The following is a 20,024-nucleotide window of genomic DNA, read 5'->3' on the forward strand; positions in this document are numbered from 1 at the left end:
TAATTATTCTTAAATCTATAGTTATTTAAATTGTTTCCCTTCATTTGATTCCTTTGTTAATCTAGAGCCATGACAAAACTAACATGTGGCTTATACGTCACATATGATGCCATAGGCTAGTGGGCATTATGCAGTGGTACTGTGTCTTGGATGAGGAGCTGTGGCTCAAAGGTGCATTTCTCCATCTAGTATGTGAATTCCCAGAGCAAATGCCATTACTCTGTCCCCTGCCTCCCCTCTTCCCCTAACTGACAGAAAAATTCCAGAGCAGAGATTATTGTCCTATTTGTAAAAATGAATAAACTCTGACTACTGTTGAAGCTCGGTTCCAAAAGTGCCTTGCATACTGCTGGGATCTGAATATTTGGGCCCCCACCTCTGAAATTAATATGTTGAAAGCCTAATGATGATGGTATTAGGAGATGGGGCCTTTGGGGGATGATTTGGTCATGGGAATGGAGGCTTCATGGAAAGGATTGGTGCCCTCGTAAAAGAGGCTCCAGAGAGCTCCCTAGCCCCTTCCACCATGAGAAGATGCAATGAGAAGCCTGCAATCAGGAAGAGGGTCCTCGCTCGACCATGTTGGCACCCTGGTCTCCAGAACTGTGAGAAATAAATTTCTGTTATTTATAAGCTACCTAGTCTCTGATATTTTGTTATAGTAGCCTGATTGCACTAAGGCATGTATCTAGTAAAGTTTCTAAAACTGAGAATTCAGAGACTAAGCTACCCTTGGCACTGGGGCATCCTCCTATTCTGATAGTGGACTTGTTTCCATCAATGAAGGATAAAAACTAATTACCTCCCTTTGGCCTTTGTCTGTGTTTTGGTCATTCAGTGCCCTGTCTCACTACCCTCCTCCCCCAGTGAGGATATGTGGCCATTTTGAGGTTCACTGATCAAAGATGTTGAATATATTGAATTTTACAAGACTCATTGGTACTAGTTAAGCCACTGATCCCTAGGTCCTTATACTGTTATTGGCATACTACTCATACTATAAATTAAGGACACCTTGTTTATATCGCCACATGGAATTTATTTAATTTTCCACAGGAGCAGACCTGCCTGCATACTACTGTAGTTTGTTTACTTTTCTACCATTCTGAATATCGTTTGGTTCTTCTGTTCCCCTTTCCAGGTATTTAAAAAGAGCAGACAATTGTATCCTATTTGGCATTCTTATGTAAGATAGATTAATTTCTTAATTCAGTCATACAGGTTTAAAAGAGAAAGATTTAATTGTTAGTTTTCCCAGAGAAAACATCCATGTTGCTGAAGATCTTTATTTTCTAATAAAACTGTGATTTTCCATAACAGAATTACTTTCTATGTATATTGTAATATAGGGCTCACACAAATTATAGTGACAGAGAAGCGTCCTCTGTCAGTTGTGGCCCTCCATTAAGATCTTATATAGTTACTCTAATCTATCACATTTGTAGGTTATATGTATTTAAAATAGTCTAGATAATAGAAAAGACAAAATATAGGATGAGAAATAAAGGTAATGGGACATTTTGGGGAGTGGGGTGGGGGAAAGAGAAAAAAGTTGACAGAGTTGATTGATAAGCTAGAAGACAATAAAAATAATAAAATACTGAAAAATAAATAATTTTATTTTTCCCACTGCGCCACCAGGGAAGCCCCTCCCCCGCTTTTTAAACTACAAAGAAACCTTCAGGACATATTTAAAGTACCTTTGTAGAATATTTTATGAAACATTTCAGTGTGCTCATATTTAACATGAAAAAATAAAACTTCTTTGGATAGCCTTTCATTCAATCCAGTATTTGAATGTCTGCCAGTGTCATAATAGGCATACTAATGGCTTTGGGACTACAAAAAATAGATCATAATTTTCACTTAAAATTGCTCCATTTCCTTTTTCCATTCTCATTGGAAATAGTCCTTTTTAAAAAGATAGTATATGGGACTTCCCTGGTGGCACAGTGGTTGAGAGTCCGCCTGCCGATGCAGGGGACACGGGTTCGTTCCCCGGTCCGGGAAGATCCCACATGCCGCGGAGCGGCTGGGCCCGTGAGCCATGGCCGCTGAGCCTGCGCGTCCGGAGCCTGTGCTCCGAAACGGGAGAGGCCACAACAGTGAGAGGCCCACGTACCTCAAAAAAAAAAAAAAAGATAGTATATGAAAAAATAATAAAGTAACAGAATTATCACAAGTGGGTACATGGTAGAAAATAATGACTTTCCCTGATGGACTTAAAATCTGATCCTGACATAAACTAAGCTCTTCAGTAACATTCATTATGCAAATTGATATACACTGATGTTATTTTGTAGGTTCTCAAGGATTGTTTTCGATGATTCATAGAATTAGATATTTAAACATTTACTCTGAGATATATGCCTATTGAGCAAGGTAAAAAATGTATTCTACTATCTTGTGGAAACATTTGCTATCTTGCCATTTTAGTTTTGTTAGAGATGCTTTTGTCTTTTATTAAGTAGCTGTCATTTTTAAACAATATAGATTTTACCTAAGTGTTTCCCTTTGACTTCTTGAGCATCTTCTCTCTTGTAGCAGAAGTTTTACCAATTAGAAAACCGTGATAGAGAGAAAAGAGTCTACAGCTTATCTTGGGTTTTTTTTAGGTAAACTGGCTTACATTTTCTGAGGAAGTTTTTCAAATCAGATAATCCTATATTTGCCAAGCTCTGAACATGTCCTACTGGCAAATGAGATCTCGGTTTACACTACAGACCTTTTGCTGTATGTCATATACTGTATGAAACTTTGCTTATGGAAGTTGCTTTATTTACGTTTCTTTTTATTGGCATGTTTAGAATTTTACCTTTAAACTAAATTTCTAAAAAAAAAGAGGTGCAGTTTATTCCTGCAGACAATGCTTAGGACTGTTAAATTGCAGCTAGAGTTACCAGTAATTAGAATTTCCTAATCTGCCTTTAATTGCACCACTGTTGCCTGTGTACAACTTAGGTCAACTATGCAATTCATTCATACATGCATTTAGATATTTATCAAGTCTTGACTATAGGTCTACCTGGATGCTGGGGCAGGGTGGTTGTATAGAATACTTAGAAGAATATACAGTTTCTGCCTCACAGGTATTATCAAACTTGGGAGATAAAATCTACACAGAAGAAATGTAGTAGCTGCTGATATATATCAAATGAGTGTTATCAGTAAATGGAATATAGTAGGACAGAGAAGGACATGGTTTTGAATTCTTTTAAAAGGTTTTATTGAGGTAGTAAGACAATCTGGGCTTGAAGGGATGGGAGTAGATTTTTTATTTATTTATTTATTTAGTAGTAGTATTATTTTTTGGTACACGGGCCTCTCACTGTTGTGGCCTCTCCCATTGTGGAGCACAGGCTCCGGATGTGCAGGCTCAGCGGCCATGGCTCACGGGCCTAGCCACTCCGCGGCATGTGGGATCTTCCCGGACCGGGGCACGAACCCGCGTCCCCTGCATTGGCAGGCGGACTCTCAACCACTGCGCCACCAGGGAGGCCCGGGAGTAGATTTTTAATACATAAGAGAAAAGGATATGGACTTAAGAGCAAAGACATAGAGGTATGAATGGGTGTATTCTTTTGGAAGAAGAGGATTAAATTGCCTACACCAAGTTTGTATTAGGGTAATAGTGATTATGCAAAAAGTCTAGTGTAGGGGAAAATACAGTACGCATGTGTGTGTGTGCAGTAATGTAAAAGATCACAAGTCAGGATGCTGTGGTAGAAAGCTTGATAGCTTAGGAATCAGAAGAGCTGAGTTCTGTCACTTGATTTCTTTGCACTTAGACTGCTCTTCTCTTTAAATGAGCAGTTTAGACCAAGACAGTCTGTAGACTCCTTTAGCTTAATATTCTTCATTTCTGATATTGAAGATAGGAAATGGCAACTACTGTTTTGTATTACTTGGAGAGATTGGTGTAGCAAATTGAGGTCACCTGCTGTAAAAATCTCCAGAATACAGTCCTCTGTCATTGATTCATTCCATTGTCTGTCACTTTCAGTGCACATATACCTAAGAGAGTTATAAGCCTATAGTTTTCTTTAGAAATTATATTAGTTAAATCACCTAATTGAGATTAGAAGGAATAGAGCTTTGTTTAAGGGAAAGTGTAGATGAATAGATTTGATTTTGGGTAACGTGGAGTGCCAGCTTTGGGTAGAGAACATCGATAACCACTGGGGGTAGTAGAAGGGTGAGCACACCTGGGGAGGGGCAGAATATTTGGATTTTTAATAAAGGTTGAAGTAGAAGAGTACTAAAATCAGGCATCTATTTTATCTCCACAGCAGCCAGCACAGTTTATCTTCCTGTTCTTTCCCCCTGAATTCTGGTAGTGGTTGAGAGGATAGCTTTTCCAGTATGACCCTTTCTGGCTGGTTTCTTTATTTTGTATTTTTATAGCTATCAACTAAGCAAGTGCATTTAGATGACTTGTTTGCAGTTGTAGAGTGACGATTTGATATTTAAATCTCATAATAGGACCTGATTCTTTCATCTTTGGTCTTACCCAACAAATTCTGACTGTGGTAGCAGATTTTTCCTGCTGATTGGTGTATAGTCTCCCTTGGTGACTACAGGGGAATTGGTTCCAGGACCCCCATGGGTACCAAAATCCACCCATGCTTAAGTCCCTTATATAAAAAATGATGTAGTATTCGCATATAACTTATACACAGTTTAAATCATTTCTAGATGACTTGTAATACCTAATACAATACAAATGCTGTGTAAATAGTTGCCAGGGTATGGCAGATTCAAGTTTTATTTTCTGGAATATTTTTTCCTCCTCAGTATTTTTTGTTTGTTTGTTTGTTTGTGTTTTTTTTTTTTTGTTTCTTGCGGTACGCGGGCTTCTCACTGTTGTGGCCTCTGCCGTTGCGGAGCACAGGCTCCGGACGCGCAGGCTCAGCGGCCATGGCTCACGGGCCCAGCCGCTCCGCAGCATGTGGGATCTTCCCGGACCGGGGAACGAACCCATGTCCCCTGCATCGGCAGGCGGACTCTCAACCACTGCGCCACCAGGGAAGCCCCCTCCTCAGTATTTTGATCCCAGTTTGTTGGATCTGCAGCTATGGAACCTGCTCATACAGAGGGCCTACTATATTTACCAGACTTGGGTGTAGGAGCAATCCTTTATTGCTTGTGGAAGGAAGAAATGTACAAATACTAAGTAAATGTAGGGTTGGGCCACAGGAAATATAAAGAATCTTTTTGCCTTAGTCATCAAAGTGGAAAACGTTAGGTATTCACAGTTACTGGTGCTACTGGTGTTTATTTTACTATATTAAGTAACTTTAATATCGCAGGTACATCTCACTGAATTGTTACAGGAAGTTTTCCTTCAAAGAATCTGGATTTTGCCATTAAAGAATGTCATTTTAGAACAGTACTGTTTTAAAAACTTAACGAAGAGTAAGTGAATTGTCTAAAAATTGAAAAGGGACAATTTCAATAAATAATAACCACTGTTTATTGAATACCTACTATGTTCTAGGCACTTTATATACATTATTGTGATCTTTAATCCTCATCAGATTGCCAGTGTATGTAAGTGATATTATCAATGTTTTATAGGGAAAAAATCAGACGTGGAGGGCTTAAGTACTTGCCTTCCCTGGGGTCACATAGTTAGTGTGTAGTAGAAACTACATATCCATGTCTGTACCCAGGTCTTTTGGACTTCAAAGACTGTATTTTCACTAGACTATTAAAGCTAGTAAGGAAGGTAGACATACAAGTAAGTAATTAGAGTGCCATGTGCTATATTGCAGTATTGGAAGTATCATCAAAGTACAGAAGAGCTACAAAGGGAGGGGATGATTAAATCAGCATTGAGGTGGAACATTCTATAGCCTTTACAGAAAGACTCTTGGAGAAAGGGGACTCCTGTGTGGGGTTTTGATGACAACCTAGAAGTTCTCTAGGGTAGAAGAGAGAGAATAATAACATTAGTGTTTCAATACCTCTGTACTTAGCTTTAAAAGAACAGGGTGATCTAGCTCATTTCTTTTTTTTTTTTTTTTTGGGTATGCGGGCCTCTCACTGTTGTGGGGTCTCTCAGTGCAGTGCACAGGCTCCGGACGCGCAGGCTCAGCGGCCATGGCTCAGGGGCCCAGCCACTCCGCAGCATGTGGGATCCTCCCGGACCGGGGCACGAACCCGTGTCCCCTGCATCGGCAGGCGGACTCTCAACCACTGCGCCACCAGGGAAGCCTGATCTAGCTCATTTCTACTGTTCATTCTCTTCTTGCATCTCAGTCTTTCTTGTTCCTTTTATACACAACAAGATCATGCCATTCTCATCTCAATTTTTGTTAGTTATATCATTTTTACATTGTTGACATTCCTAATATTTATATACTGTAGCAATAATTCCTACCATTCTTTATAACTATTCAATTAAATAAGTAATAATGTGTCTAGTGTAGTACCAGTGTATGTGTGTATGTACATATAAGTGTGTGTATGTATGTGCGTGTGTGTGTGTGTGTGTGTATATATATATATATATATATATATATATATATAAAAAAAACACCACAGCTTGTCCATTCCTGAATTCTTTATTTTGTTTAATCTCTTGATTGGGTCTTTTTTTTTCTTTCACTTTTATGTGGAATCTTTTTTTTTGAATTTTATTTTATTTTTTATACAGCAGGTTCTTATTAGTTATCAGTTTTATACACATCAGTGTATACATGTCAATCCCAGTCTCCCAGTTCATCCCACCACCACCCCCCCAACCCCCCACCGCTTTCCCCCCTTGGTGTCCATACGTTTGTTCTCTGCATCTGTGTCTCTATTTCTGCCCTGCAAACTCGTTCATCTGTACCATTTTTCTAGGTTCCACATATATGTGTTAATATACGATATTTGTTTTTCTCTTTCTGATCTTGACTGGGTCTTGAGTCTTTGAACTTTTGAGGATATAGATTACTTGAGTCCTAATTTTTTTTCCCTTTTTAAGAGTTCTGAAGACACCCCCATCCCCTCACACACATAAAATGTGTCCCAAATAAAATCTGTGTATTATTCTGTGGATAATTCTGAGACCAGTATTATTTCTGCCATCCTCACTGTCAATTGTAGACATCTTACATTTTCTGTCTAGATATTCACTAGGATTCTTTCTTTTACTATCTTTGGTAATTTTGTTCTGTGCTTTGGATTCAAGTCTCTTCTTTGAGAGAACCAATTAGCCTTTTGTTTTCCATACATTTCATCTTTTTTCAAATCACTGTCGTCTCTGTTTTGTTTTTCATAAGTCTGCAGTCCATGTCAGTGATGTTATCCTTAGTTATTTCTACTTCCTTCTGATTTCTTCTGTAGTTTTTATTTCTGTTACTGGTATACTGTTATATTTAATTTATTTCCTGAACTATGACAGCTGTTTCTTGAGTTAATTTTCTGAGTTGTCTAATTTATCTGCCTTTTTAATGTTTTTGTTTTCCTTAAGTGGTAGATTCAATGGTTAGGTCCCATAATGAAGTCTTTCTTATTATTCATCAAAGAATGGAGCCAATTCTAGTTGGGCCTGTTGTAAGTGAAGACATTGTGTGTGGGGGAGGGGGAGAGGGGGCAGAGGAAGTGATCTGGGGCAGCCTACAGCTTCAGTTGAGATATGTTCCTACAGAAACATTTTCACTTGGCTAATATGTTCTATGCTTTTCTTCCTTTAAAATAGTTTTAAAAAGTAAACTAATGTAATATATGTATATATTTTGAAAACATAAAATAATCTTATAATAAAAATCATCGTTCTCTTGTGTCAACCTTCCCCAACTCCGAGTTTTTAATTTCTGGGGACGCCTATTTTCAACACTTGAAGGTGTTGGTTATAACATTTACTTTGGTTGGTTATAAATATTACTATTTATATTTACTGAATATTACTATTTATAAATAATGTGCCTATATTCCTGTTTTTAATTTACTTTAGATGCTAAGTATTAACTGCCTATTATGGAAGATGAGGATTTACATACCTCACCTGGCTTTATTTTTATCTTTCCACCTTTTGAATGTCTTTTTAAATGACAGTTTGCTTAAATTGATGCTCATTGTTTATGGCTGTGGATTATATTTCCTTTTATGTGTTTGTCTCATAGTTAATAATTGCCTCATCTATTTGCTTACTTAATTTTCTAAGTTCCTATCAGTTTTTCCCATCCTTGCCCAAAGAATTATAAAACTAAGTACAGTACTGTTTTCCACATGATTAAACACATCAAGAAACCTTATCAGTTCACTCCCTACTCCTCGCCCATCCCCTCCTCCCCTGCATTTCCCTCTCCTCCCTTCCCCCCCATTCCCCTTCTCTGTCCTCCTCTCCTCTGCCTTCTCCCGCTTCTTGAGCAGTCTACTCTCCTTATAATCTGGACTAATAATCTTCCAGACCTGCTATACAACTATCCAAGGACTTTCCTTCACCTTTCTCCTATGAGAGATCTTGTTTCCTTGATCTTGCTGTCTTTGTCTTGTTTTCCTCTGCTCTGTTTGCTCCCTTGTTTTAGTGGATCACATGTTCTCAGAAGTTTCTCAAGAGTGCACATGGGAAGGAAAGCTTTTGATGCTTTTTTAATCAGGAAAATATGTTTTTATCAATCAAGTGTGAATATGTAATAGTTTGTATATATAGTCTAAGTGAAAGTTTTTTTAGAATTTTGAAGTTATTGCTTCACATCTTCTTTCAATTGTTGCTGTTGAGAACACTTAATGCCATTCTGATTTTGAAAAACAATTGGACTAGACTCTCCAAAAATATTACTATCATGAAAGACAGAATATAAAAGTCTGGGAAACTGTTTTAGATACTTTACAGTGATCTTTTTTCTTTTTGAAAACTTTTAGATTTTGTTCTTTATTCCCTAATGCTCTGTTATTTCCTGGTAATGTACTTTGGTATGGCTCTTTATTTTCATTTATTGTATGGGTACATTCTTTCAGTCTGTATGCTCATGAGCTTCAGTTTGGGAAATTACGTCTTTGATAGTTTCTTCCTCTTTTTTCAATTCTGTTTCTAGCTGATTAGATGTTAGACCACCTGGATTGATCTTCTGATTTTATTATTTACTCTCCTGTTTGACTTTTGGTTTTACTTCCTGGGAGATTAAAAAAGATGAGTAATGGATTAGGCTAAGAATTAGGCTCTGGATCCAGAAGGCCTGTTTGAATTCTGCATTGCCAGTTTCTAACTGTGATCTTATAAAAGTTAATTACCCTTTCTCTTTTTTATCTGTAAAATAGGGTTAATATTGAATAGCAGTGCCTAACTCAAAGGATGTGAGGATAAATAAGTTAATTCATCCAAAGTGCTTAGATAATTTCCTGGTACATAGTAAATGTTAATTGTTATTATCGTTTGGCATCATTATTACCTCAAAGTTAATACTTTAACCATCTATTCGAATTCTTAATTTCTACCAAAAGTTTAATTTTCCAGAGCTTTTGTTTGCTTCTCTGTTCCTAGTTTTACAGCCTCCTGTTCTTATTTCATGGATGTAGTATCATCTTGAATTATTGGGACAATTGAGGAAATTTGGAAAAACCCTCCAACATATAAGGTGGACACCAAAACAAATATATAGAAACAAAATTAAATAAATAAATAGAAACAAAAATAAATAGAAATCTTTTACTTATAAGATTTTTGGGGTGTCAGCAGTGTTGAAGTTTTTTTGTTTTCTGCATTGACTCTTTTATCATAGTTTCCCTTTTCTATTAATTTGTTTTGGTGTACATCTTATACGTTGGAGGCTTTTTCTAAATTTCCTCATACTTAGGTTCAAATTATATTTGGCAGTAATATACTTAAGTATCATGTTCTCAGTGTGTCATATCAGGGAGCACAGATAGTCAGCTTGCCCTTTTGTTGGTGATACTAAGTTTAGACATTTGTTTAAGGTAATGTCAGCCAGTTTCTCCATTTTAAAAGTACCTTTTAATCTTTGTTAATTAAGTGATTTGGGGTTGATATTTCAGAATGTGTAATTATCCATTTGTACTTTCACATTCTTATTAAATTTAAAATATTTAATTTATTATGTCATCCATTTTTATGTTTAGATTGTCCAAATTTGACAGGGAGAAGCCCTTTGAAACTGGCTTCTGTGCCTTTTTGTGTGTCCATATCAGTTTTTGAGCACTTCCTTAATCTGGCACAACAAGATATTCAAGGCTCAACTTTTACTCCCTGCCCCAGACTTAGAACCAGCCATTTTTTCAAGGATCCCTGGTTCCTTTTTGTGGGGGGAATGATATTTAGAACCCAAGATCTGGGGGTAGATCCTTTTTGCTACTGAAGTATCATTGCTTCTAGGCTCTTTTAGTGGACTGAGCTAAATAAGTTTGTGTGTGTGTGTGTGTGTGTGTGTGTGTGTGTATTTTTCTTTGTATCTATTTGATATATAGTTAAGTTCATTTGTTTCCATTTATATTTACTTTTACTAGGGACTTTCCTCATCCTTTTTTATTTTTAATTTTTGACTACATATATTATTAACATTGTTCAAAAGTCAAAAACTTTATTACTTGGCACAGCCAAATAAATATTTTTTAAAAACTTTATTAAATATTTATAAATATTTTTTTAAAACTTTATTAAAAGGTGGACTCAGGAGTACTTTCTTTAAGTTTTTCTTTCACTACATTCTCATTTACCATCTGTAGGTAACATGTATGTAAACCTTTTTTTATATAGTTTTTTTAAAAATTTAATTTTATTTATTTATTGTTTTTGGCTGTGTTGGGTCTTCATTGCTGCGCACAGGCTTTTCTCTGATTGTGGTGAGCGAGGGCTGCTCTTCATTGCAGTGCGAGGGCTTCTTGTGGTGGCTTCTCTTGTTGCAGAGCATGGGTTCTAGGCGCATGGGCTCAGTAGTTGTGGCTCGCGGGCTCTAGAGCGCAGGCTCAGTAGTTGTGGCACACGGGCTTAGGTGCTCCGTGGCATGTGGGATCTTCCCGAACCAGGGCTTGAACCCGTGTCCCCTGCATTGGCAGGCAGATTCCCAGCACTGCGCCACCAGGGAAGCCCCTGTAAACCTTAATTAGAAATTTATCCTTCCTTGTTTTTCTCTTTGCAGGTATACACGTACACATGTATTCTTAGTTAATCTTCTTTCTTGCACAGTAGCTAGCATAACATATGCCTGCTTTTTCACATTGTTTTTTCCAGTTAATATAGCCTGGGTATCTCTTCATATCAGTTTATAGAGACCGTTCTCATTTCTTTTTTATAGTTGTGTAGTAACTCCGTTGCATAATGCATAATTGTTTATTCACCGAATCTCTTATGTGTTTCCAATATTATGCTATTTCAAAGAGTGCCACAGTAAATTACTGTGTGTGTGTGTGTGTTTTAATTAAAACATAAAGGTATTATGTCTTGAGGTTCTGTGAGTAAGGTAGGACCAGTAGATGGGCTTCCCACTTGGGATCTCTCAGGCAGTTGCAGTTGGAAGTTGGGATTGGAGTCATCTGAAAGTCAGAGTAACTCAACATTCAAGGTAGCTCACTCAGTATGCCTGGAACTTAATGATATTGGTTGTTAGCTCAGAGTTCAGCTTGGGCTGTCAGCTGGAATGCCTACCCATGACCTCTCTGTGTGCCTGGGATTCACAGAGCGTGTCAGCTGGGTTTGAGAGGGAATGTCCCCAAAGTGAGCATCCCAAAAGGCCCAAATGGGAGCTACAAGCCATCTTAAGATTTATCTCAGAAATCCCAGAATATCAGTCATGCATTCCATTGATCAAGCAAGTTATTAAGGCTGGCCCAGATTCAAGGGGAGGAGAATTAGACTCCTTAATGTGAGGAACAGGACGCGTGAAATTGACAGCAGCTATCTCTGGATAGCTTTTTGTGGGGGGAATGATATACCCAAGATCTGGGGGTGGATCCTTTTTGCTACTGAAATGTCATTGCTTCTAGGCTCTTTTAGTGGACTGAGCTAAATAAGTGTGTGTGTGTGTGTGTGTGTGTGTGTGTGTGTGTGTGTGTGTGTATGTGTGTGTATGTATATTTCTATATAGGTAGGTTGCTAGTGCGCTTTCTAGCAACCATAACTCACATCCCTTCCATATGTAAAGCGTACTCACTTTGTTCCTAAGACCCAGACAGTCTCATTCCATTAAGGGATCAATTTGAAGTCCAGGATCTTGTTATCTAAGTCAAGTCCAAATATGGTTGAAGCTTCTTAGGTGCAGTTCCTCCAGTACAGCACCTTGTAAACAGTTTCTCTTGACCTGAAGACCTTTACAGAGATCTTTATTTCTCCATACAGCTTTGAGTTATTATCTAGTATCCTTTCATTTCACCTTGTAGGACTCCATTGAACATATCTTGTAGGGCAGGGCTAGTGGTAACAAACTCCCTCAGGTTTTATCTGGGAATTTCAAAATTTCTCCCTCACTTTTGAAGAAGTTTTGCTGGATATAAGATTCTTAGTTGACAGTCTTTTCCTTTGAGCACTTTAAATATATCCGCCAACTGCCTTCTGGAGTCCAAAGTGTATCATGAGAAATCTGCTTGTAATCTTATTGAGGATCCCTTGTATGTAATGACTCACTTCTCTCTTGCTGTTTTCAATATTATCTGTTTGTCTTTTGAAAGTTTGATTATAATGTATCCTGATGTGGCCTCATCTTACATGGAGGTTGTTGAGCTTCTCAGATGTTCATATTCATGTCTTTCATCAAATTTGGGAAGTTTTCAGCTATTATTCAAATATTTTCTCTACTCTCTTCTCTGTTCTCCTTCACAGACTCCCAAATGCATATTTTCGTTTGCTTGTTGGTGTCCCACAGGTCTCTCTTAGACTCTGTTCACTTCTTTCAAACTTTTTTCTTTCTGTTCCTCAGACATGATAACTTCTATTGTCCTATCTTAACGTTCACTGATTCTGTCTTCGCCTTGTTCAAATCTGCCTTTGAATCCCTCTAGTGAGTTTTTCATTTCAGTTATTATACTTTTCAGCTGTAGAATTTCTTCTTCGTTTCTATTTAAGTTTTCTGTCTATTGATATTTTGTTCATACATCATTTTCTTGAGTTTCTCCACACCTTTCTTTAGTTCTTTGAGCATCTCTAAGACAGGCATTTTAAAGTCATTTTCTAGTATATCTGCCATCAGTTCTTTTTCATGGGCAGTTTCTGCTGATTTCTTTTTTTTTTCTTGGAATGGGCCATACTTTCTTGTTCATTTGTATACCTTATTTTTTGTTTTTTTCTGAAAACTGGACATTTAAATCTAATAATGTGGTAACTCTGGAAATCAGATTCTGCCCCTTCCCTGGGGTCTGCTGTTTTTTATTATTGTTTTTTGGGGGTGTTGTAGGCTGTCTCTGTGCTAAGGATCGTCAGCCTGAGGTATAAACTTCTCAGGTCTTTTTGGACTCTTTCCTGAATCTGCATAGTCACTTTCTAATTTTCCTCATATAACCAATTGTTTTGAAATGTGCTAGTCTTTAATGTCTGGCTCTCCAAAGGGGAAAAAGAGAAAAACGAAGAGGGGCAGAGAGGCACAATCCCTTTAAATCCCCTTGAAGTCTCTTCAGCTAGAGGGGAAGGGGCTTACAACAATAGAGGGAGGTCCAATAACAGTGACTGCCTTTTTCTTTGTACCTCCTTGATCAGAAGCAGCAATCAGCAATCAGAGCGCAGATTCCCAGTATTTGGAGCACAGGGTCCTTTTTGCCTACCCTCACTCCTGTAATCTGTGTGCAAGGTGCTCCAGGAACAGGTGCACCACTGCCTGCCATGTGGCTGGGATGGGGGGAAGGATAACTGCCTCTGTGCTAAGAGGTGAAATGAACCGCAATGTATTGTCCAAGTCTTCTTTCCTTTGGAAGTTGCAAGCCTTCAACAGATTCCAGACTTCCAAAATAGTTCCTTCAAACAAATTCCGCCCATTCAATTTTTGTCTAGGTGGGGAGGTAGATTCCCTTAGTGCTTCCTACTTTGCCATCTTCCCATAATCCTCTATCTGTGCATGTGTTTTCTGGTATTGGTGGGGGCATACCTTCAGGGAGAGATCCTAGAAGTGGGATTGCAGGATCAGAAGGTAAATACACATGTAATCTAGTTAGATGTTGTGAAATTACCCTCTGTAGAGGTTGTACAATTTTGCACTCCTACTAGCAACATATGAAAGTACCTGTTTCTCCAAAGCCTCACCAACCATGTGTTGTCAAACTTTTGAGTTCTTGCCAATCTGGGAAGAGTAATGATATCTTAATGTAGAGATAAAGTAAAGCCCAAGGAGAGAAAACAGTATGTACAAAGAACCACCTGGATTTTTAGTTAAAACAGTGAAATAAACACATGTGTTTCTTTCCTCCCTCCTTAACACACTAAAATGAGAGTAAAGAAATAAACAGAAGAACTTGAGAGTAAAGTGCTTCTTTCATTATGACACTGCAGTTTTTCATGTGTTTAAGGGTTAGTTACATATCTTTCTTTTTGGTGAGATGTCTGTTTAAAACTTTTGCCCATTTTTCTAACAGGTGTTTGGTTTTCCTCATTTTTTTAAGAGTTCTTTGTATATTAAGGATATTGTCCTTTTGTGATAAGAGTTGTAAATATTTTCATTAGTCTTTTGAATTTGTTTCTGCTGTGTTTTCATGTGCAAATTTCTTTCTTTTATTGCATTATGTTTATGAGAGAAGCCCTGAAAAGCTGTTTGGAAGCTCTATATGTAAGACTAAGACTTGTGAACAGACAAGGATCTCTTGCTGTTTCATTCTGTGGAACTTTTGATTTAAGAGAAGACTCTACCAGTGTCTTGGTAGAGATAGAGAAAAGGAGATTGTTGGGAAGGGCCCTTTTCCATACATAGATATTTATTTATTCCCTTGTTTTTTTCCCTTCACCTTGCTGTGCCTGGTGTCCTCAAGCCAATCTATTTTGGGTCTTTTTTTTTTTTTCCCTGTAGTAGACCTTCATTCTCCTGCTCTATTTGGGAAACTGTAGTTGCTTGGCTATATGTCATGGGTTGGAGACTTGGGGATCCTTTTTATTAAGTCTTTCAGTCAGTCTAGATTTTAACCACACACCTCACCATTGTTTTGGGAAGTTATTGGAGGTATAGATTCCTGAGTCCTTCGAGAATTATGTAGTGAGAATTGGCTTACTTCTGCAGACACTTAGGATGTCTGTTTTCTCAGTCCTGTTAATTCCTTCATCTGTTCTCATCTGCTGCTGTCTCCTTTCAAGTTGTTTATCTTGTTATATTTATTCTCACTTTTAGTAGATTTTAGGTGTAAGGAGAAAGAAACACATCAATTCATTGTATTTAATTAGAAATGCAGTGGTTCTTTATACATAGTTTCTCTCCTTAGGCTCTACTTTGTGGGCAGTTGGATGGCTCTCAATGGTTCATGGTATTTCACTTTTGTTTGATAATTTAGAGTTTATATGCCAGTACTCAGATGATTTTGATCAGCAGTTGGAAAATTGGGTACCTTTTTTTTTTTTTAAGTCCTGTGTAACTTCAAGGGAAGAAAGTTTTTACAATTTTAAGCAAAAGATTATTATTGGTCCTGGAAATAGGAATGCTGCTTGAGAGTCTCTTTGTCTTCTCCCCATTTGATCTATATTTTGCAGTATTGCAATAGTCTGTGTTTGGGGATTATAGCTATTTTGTAGTTTAATTTTAGATTAATCCCCTTTGCTTTTTCTTCTTTCTCATTTTGGTAGTTTTGAAGAAGTGGGAAGTAAACATACCTTTATTCCTTTCTTTTAAAATGTATTTAATACAGTGTGAAAAACCGTGCTCAAAAACATGTATTTCATTTAAGAAGTTGAATAACTGGATTAAGTACCCATGCCAAAACCTTTTCTTATTCAGTAAAGCTTTGCACGAGGTATGACTCTAATCTGACATGTTGGGTTGCAGTGAGTTTCATGTCACGACAAAGGGAGGAGAATGTCTGTAAGAACACACATGTACTAGAAAGAGAGCTACCAGAATCTGAGGCAGCTTTAGGGACTGGTTTTTTTTTTCACCACCCTTCTTATTAGTTGTTGTCTTTCACAGCACTTTGCTCCTCTCTGCACATCTGCTCTAAGATCTCCATGTGAACCATTTTCCTGTGCTTACTGATAGTTTCTGTTCTCTTATAAATTCAGACTACAGAATAGACACCCCACCCAAGTCTCTCTTACCTTTACCTACATGTGACCTTTCTGCTTCAGCTGTCTACAGCTGACCAGTGTACTCTCTTGCTGTTTCTTAAGTCATTAAAAACAAATTGGCCCAGACCATCTTTTTGTGCCACCCTGGTTTGTTGTTCCTAACCAAACCATAAATGGACTTTCTTGGATCAGTTCACTTCTCAAGCAGGTTGGGGATGTTGGAGAAGGGAGCAGTAGGTCAGCAGGGAAGCAGCAGGGAACCATGGATGGACAGTTACTCTTGGTAAGTGAGGGAGCAGGATAGAGCTGAATGCATAACATTTCCTCCTTCAGTCTACCAGTTTATTTTTAATAGAGTACTTCAGGCAAATACTTAGTGAGTACAGATTGAATATTGTAGGAAACTAGCTAATATTTGTATCAAAATTGACGAGAAATCTGCTGTTTGGTGCTATTTTCTGTTTGCATTGTGACTTCAGAAGCATGGTATGGCCGTAAGACCACTATACTAGGAGTCAGGATAGATTCTAGACCTGATTTTGCTGTTCTGTGAAAGGCTTCACTTTCTTCATTAGATAAATATTTTAAAGGTCAGTGGAGTAGAATAGTTTCTAAGGTACTACCTAGCTATAAAACCTTGCGACTCAAATTATACTATAAGCTGGGAAAGGTACTTTCCGTAAGGATGGTCAGAATAAACAGCTATTATAATGAAATCGTAAGTTCAGATTAACATAAAAAATTAGAAACAAGAATGATTGGACCCATACATTAGAAAAGGGTGCAAGAGTTTTGTAGTGAACTAAATTCTCCTCATTTAAGCTTGTTTTATTTGAAATCAGATGCTGTTTATAAACTGATTTAAGTCAGATATTATAGTCACAAACTGTTTTCCCAACTTAAGTTGCACATAGGTAGTGTATTAGTGTAAGTGTAATATTGAAGTTTGAAATTCTTCTTCCTGCTTTTTTAAAAAGCATAGTTGGATATTCAGAATAGTGAAGTAACATGGATTTCTTTTACTTTTTAGGATTTAAGTGTCCTGTATGCTCAAAATTTGTACCCTCAGATGAAATGGATTTGCATCTTGTGATGTGTTTAACAAAGCCAAGAATAACCTATAATGGTAAGTCCAGTGCTTTAAAATAATACTTTAAATTAGAATTATCTTAGATTTTATGAATTTCGTGTTTCAGGTAAAAGTTAAAAGGCCAGGAAGGGCTATCTATGAGCCTTGAGCTAACTGGTATCCTAATTAGGTCTGGTGCTTTGGCTGTGCCATTCTCACCTGACCACAATCTCCAGATACTCAAAACCGTAGGAGAGATTTTCAATGTAGTCCTGGTACATTTTGAAATAGACTTGAAAAAAAAAAAAGGAACAGTTCATTCGTGACTTTAGATGAATAGAATGAAATAAAGGAAAAATGAGAGCTTTTTTCAGAATTTCATAGATAAAAAGACAAACTTCAAAATCCGTGGAGAAATTTTAGATTTTTCAAATGTAAAATTTGGTTTGAAATAGAATGAGTAAGAAGAGTACCAGTAAACAATGAAGCCAATTGAAAGATCGACTTCTTGATCAGCAAATGTTTTTTCAGTACCTGTCAGGTATGAGGTATATAGTGTTAGGAACTTGGAATATAGCAATGAATAAAACAGATGGATGCTACAGCCTAGGATCAACCAAAGGTTAATCAGTGTAGTAACACTTAGTCAATAATCTGAGATTTCTCCTCAGATTACAGAAATCTTGTCGGGGTAAAATTTAACACTGAAGTGAACACGTTATTTTGAGTAGCTTTTTTGCAAAATGTTTTAGGAATCTCTGTCTTGATAAGGTAGTGCTTCAGCCACACTATAATAGTAATAATTGAGCACTTTTTCCCATTTTCCAGTGTATAAGTAAAAGTAGCTTTTAGCATTTCCTTTGAATAGTAAATGCACCTGTTGATTATTATATATAAACCTTTCTGCATTAGGAAATTGAATTGGCTACTTTTCATAATCTAATTGAGATTCAGTTACTTAAGAAATAAAAGACATTTTTATTCAGGTTCAAAATTTGAGGTAAAATTGATTGGGCTTGTTTCTTATACTTACTCTATTATCTTATCATTACCCTCCATAATTATTTTGTTTATTACAAGTGTTTTTAAAATAAATATCCTTAAATCTTAAGATTCTGGCCTTGAATTTTAAAAGCCAAGTGTATTTCCTTTTACCATATAATATATTTGCATATAATCTTAGTATTCTGTTTATTTACTTTTTGTGTAGTGTATTTGGATATAGTCTTTTTATGTGTTGATATTTGGCAGTTTTTAATTTCCTGATTTAACTGTGCTCAAGTCATTAAAGTTTTCTACTAGATCACTTGTGTGGTGGCTTAAAAAGCAATATGTAACCCTCTGCTTGGGGATACTGTGATCCAAGAATTCAGGTTTTAAATATTTGACAGTATTCCAATTTAGAAGTTAGTCAACTTAATGCAAAAAGTAAATAAAGTTGCAGCCATTTTTAAGAATGGCTTCCTACTTTAAGGTAGTTAGACCTGAAATTTTTTAATTTGTTACCAATAGATTAACGTCCATAAACATTCACAAGAGGCAAAAACAGCTTCTTTATAAACATATATGATTCTTGAATTTTTTAAATGTGGACAGTGGCCAAGTGTGAGTTAAAAGGAGGAGCTGTGATTGACGGGTTTAGGTTAGATAGAGGTGGCAGATTGGTAATGTACTTTCCCATCACAGACTAGGAGAATTCTAAGGTTTTGAAGGCAGAGTCCTGTAGGGGAGGAAAAAATAATCCCTTTACCTTTCTGAGTTCTTGGCTGAGACCCCTGTAATAAAAGACAGATTAACAAGAGGAAAACAAATACAAATTTATTAACAAGTATACCTCCTGGTGTACATAGGAGGTACCCAGGGGAAAAATGAGCTGATCTCCAAGGTGATTTAGAGTGTGGGCTTAAATAGCATCTTCAGCTAAAGACAAAGAAGAAAGTGAGGGTGGGGAGGCCAGTTGTGGGGGGTCACCAGGAAAATCATGACAAACAAGAGGTCTGTTATGTGGATATAGGTTAGTGCCTGCTCCACTGAGAAGATTCTCTTGGGAGTAAACTTTGTGATTTAGAGCAGCCCTCCTCCTCTTCCTGGTAGTGAGAAGGAAGACACCCTTGCAAATGGAGAGTTCTTCTGTTCAGTATTGTGTAACAACCTAAATGGGAAAAAAATAGACACATGTATATGTATAACTGAATCACTTTGCTGTACACCTGGAACTGTCAACACGGTTAATCAACTATGCTCCAATATAAAATAAAGAGCTTTTTAAAATCGTATATTTCCCTTACTAAAGGGTAACTTCTACTTTCAGAGCTTCTCTTGAGTCTGCTATTTCTCAGTCATTTAAAAAATAATCCTTATGCCAAAGAAGCATATTTTAGGGTAGCATATTCTGCTACCCTTCAGTCACCAAAATCTGATCTATCAAGGATATGAGCCTGTGTGAGAACCAGCCCCTTTAACACCCAAGCAATAATCTAGGATTATTATGAAGTTTAGAACAAGGTGAGCTGGAGAATCCTGAAATGGAATCGTTTTAGTCAGCTGGACTCCTAACAGCTTCATATTTTAATTCCAAAAAGTTGATTTCGTAGAGAGAGATGCATTAGAGAGATTGGGTCTCTAAATTGTGTTAATACTCAAACAAGAATTTTATTCACTGTAGTGCTTATCAACTAAAACCTTTTGCAGCCTTTCCTAAAGTAGCTAGATCTATAATTTTTCAATTTATTTGTTAAATGTATATTAATTGAACTGTCTACAGACATTCACAGTTAGCAAGGAGAATAGTTGGGCTTATTTTTCAGGCTGGGTATTATTTATTTA

The 20,024-nt window shown here is 37.1% G+C and overlaps 1 protein-coding gene across 2 annotated transcripts in view; it reads left to right on the plus strand.

Annotated features, from left to right (window-relative positions):
• The window catches only part of ZNRF2 (zinc and ring finger 2), a 103,904-nt gene that overhangs the window by 35,976 nt on the left and 47,904 nt on the right, over positions 1 to 20,024 (plus strand). The window contains exon 2 of one of the 2 annotated variants that reach the window (XM_019926089.3): positions 17,160 to 17,255. The exons of the other annotated variant lie outside the window; for it this stretch is intronic. Within the exon in view, the coding sequence (XP_019781648.1) occupies positions 17,160 to 17,255 (96 nt within the window). The remainder of the gene's footprint in view (positions 1 to 17,159; positions 17,256 to 20,024) is intronic. 2 annotated transcript variants of the gene reach the window in all.

Source organism: Tursiops truncatus, chromosome 9, assembly GCF_011762595.2.
Source record: "Tursiops truncatus isolate mTurTru1 chromosome 9, mTurTru1.mat.Y, whole genome shotgun sequence".
Lineage (NCBI taxonomy): Eukaryota > Metazoa > Chordata > Mammalia > Artiodactyla > Delphinidae > Tursiops > Tursiops truncatus.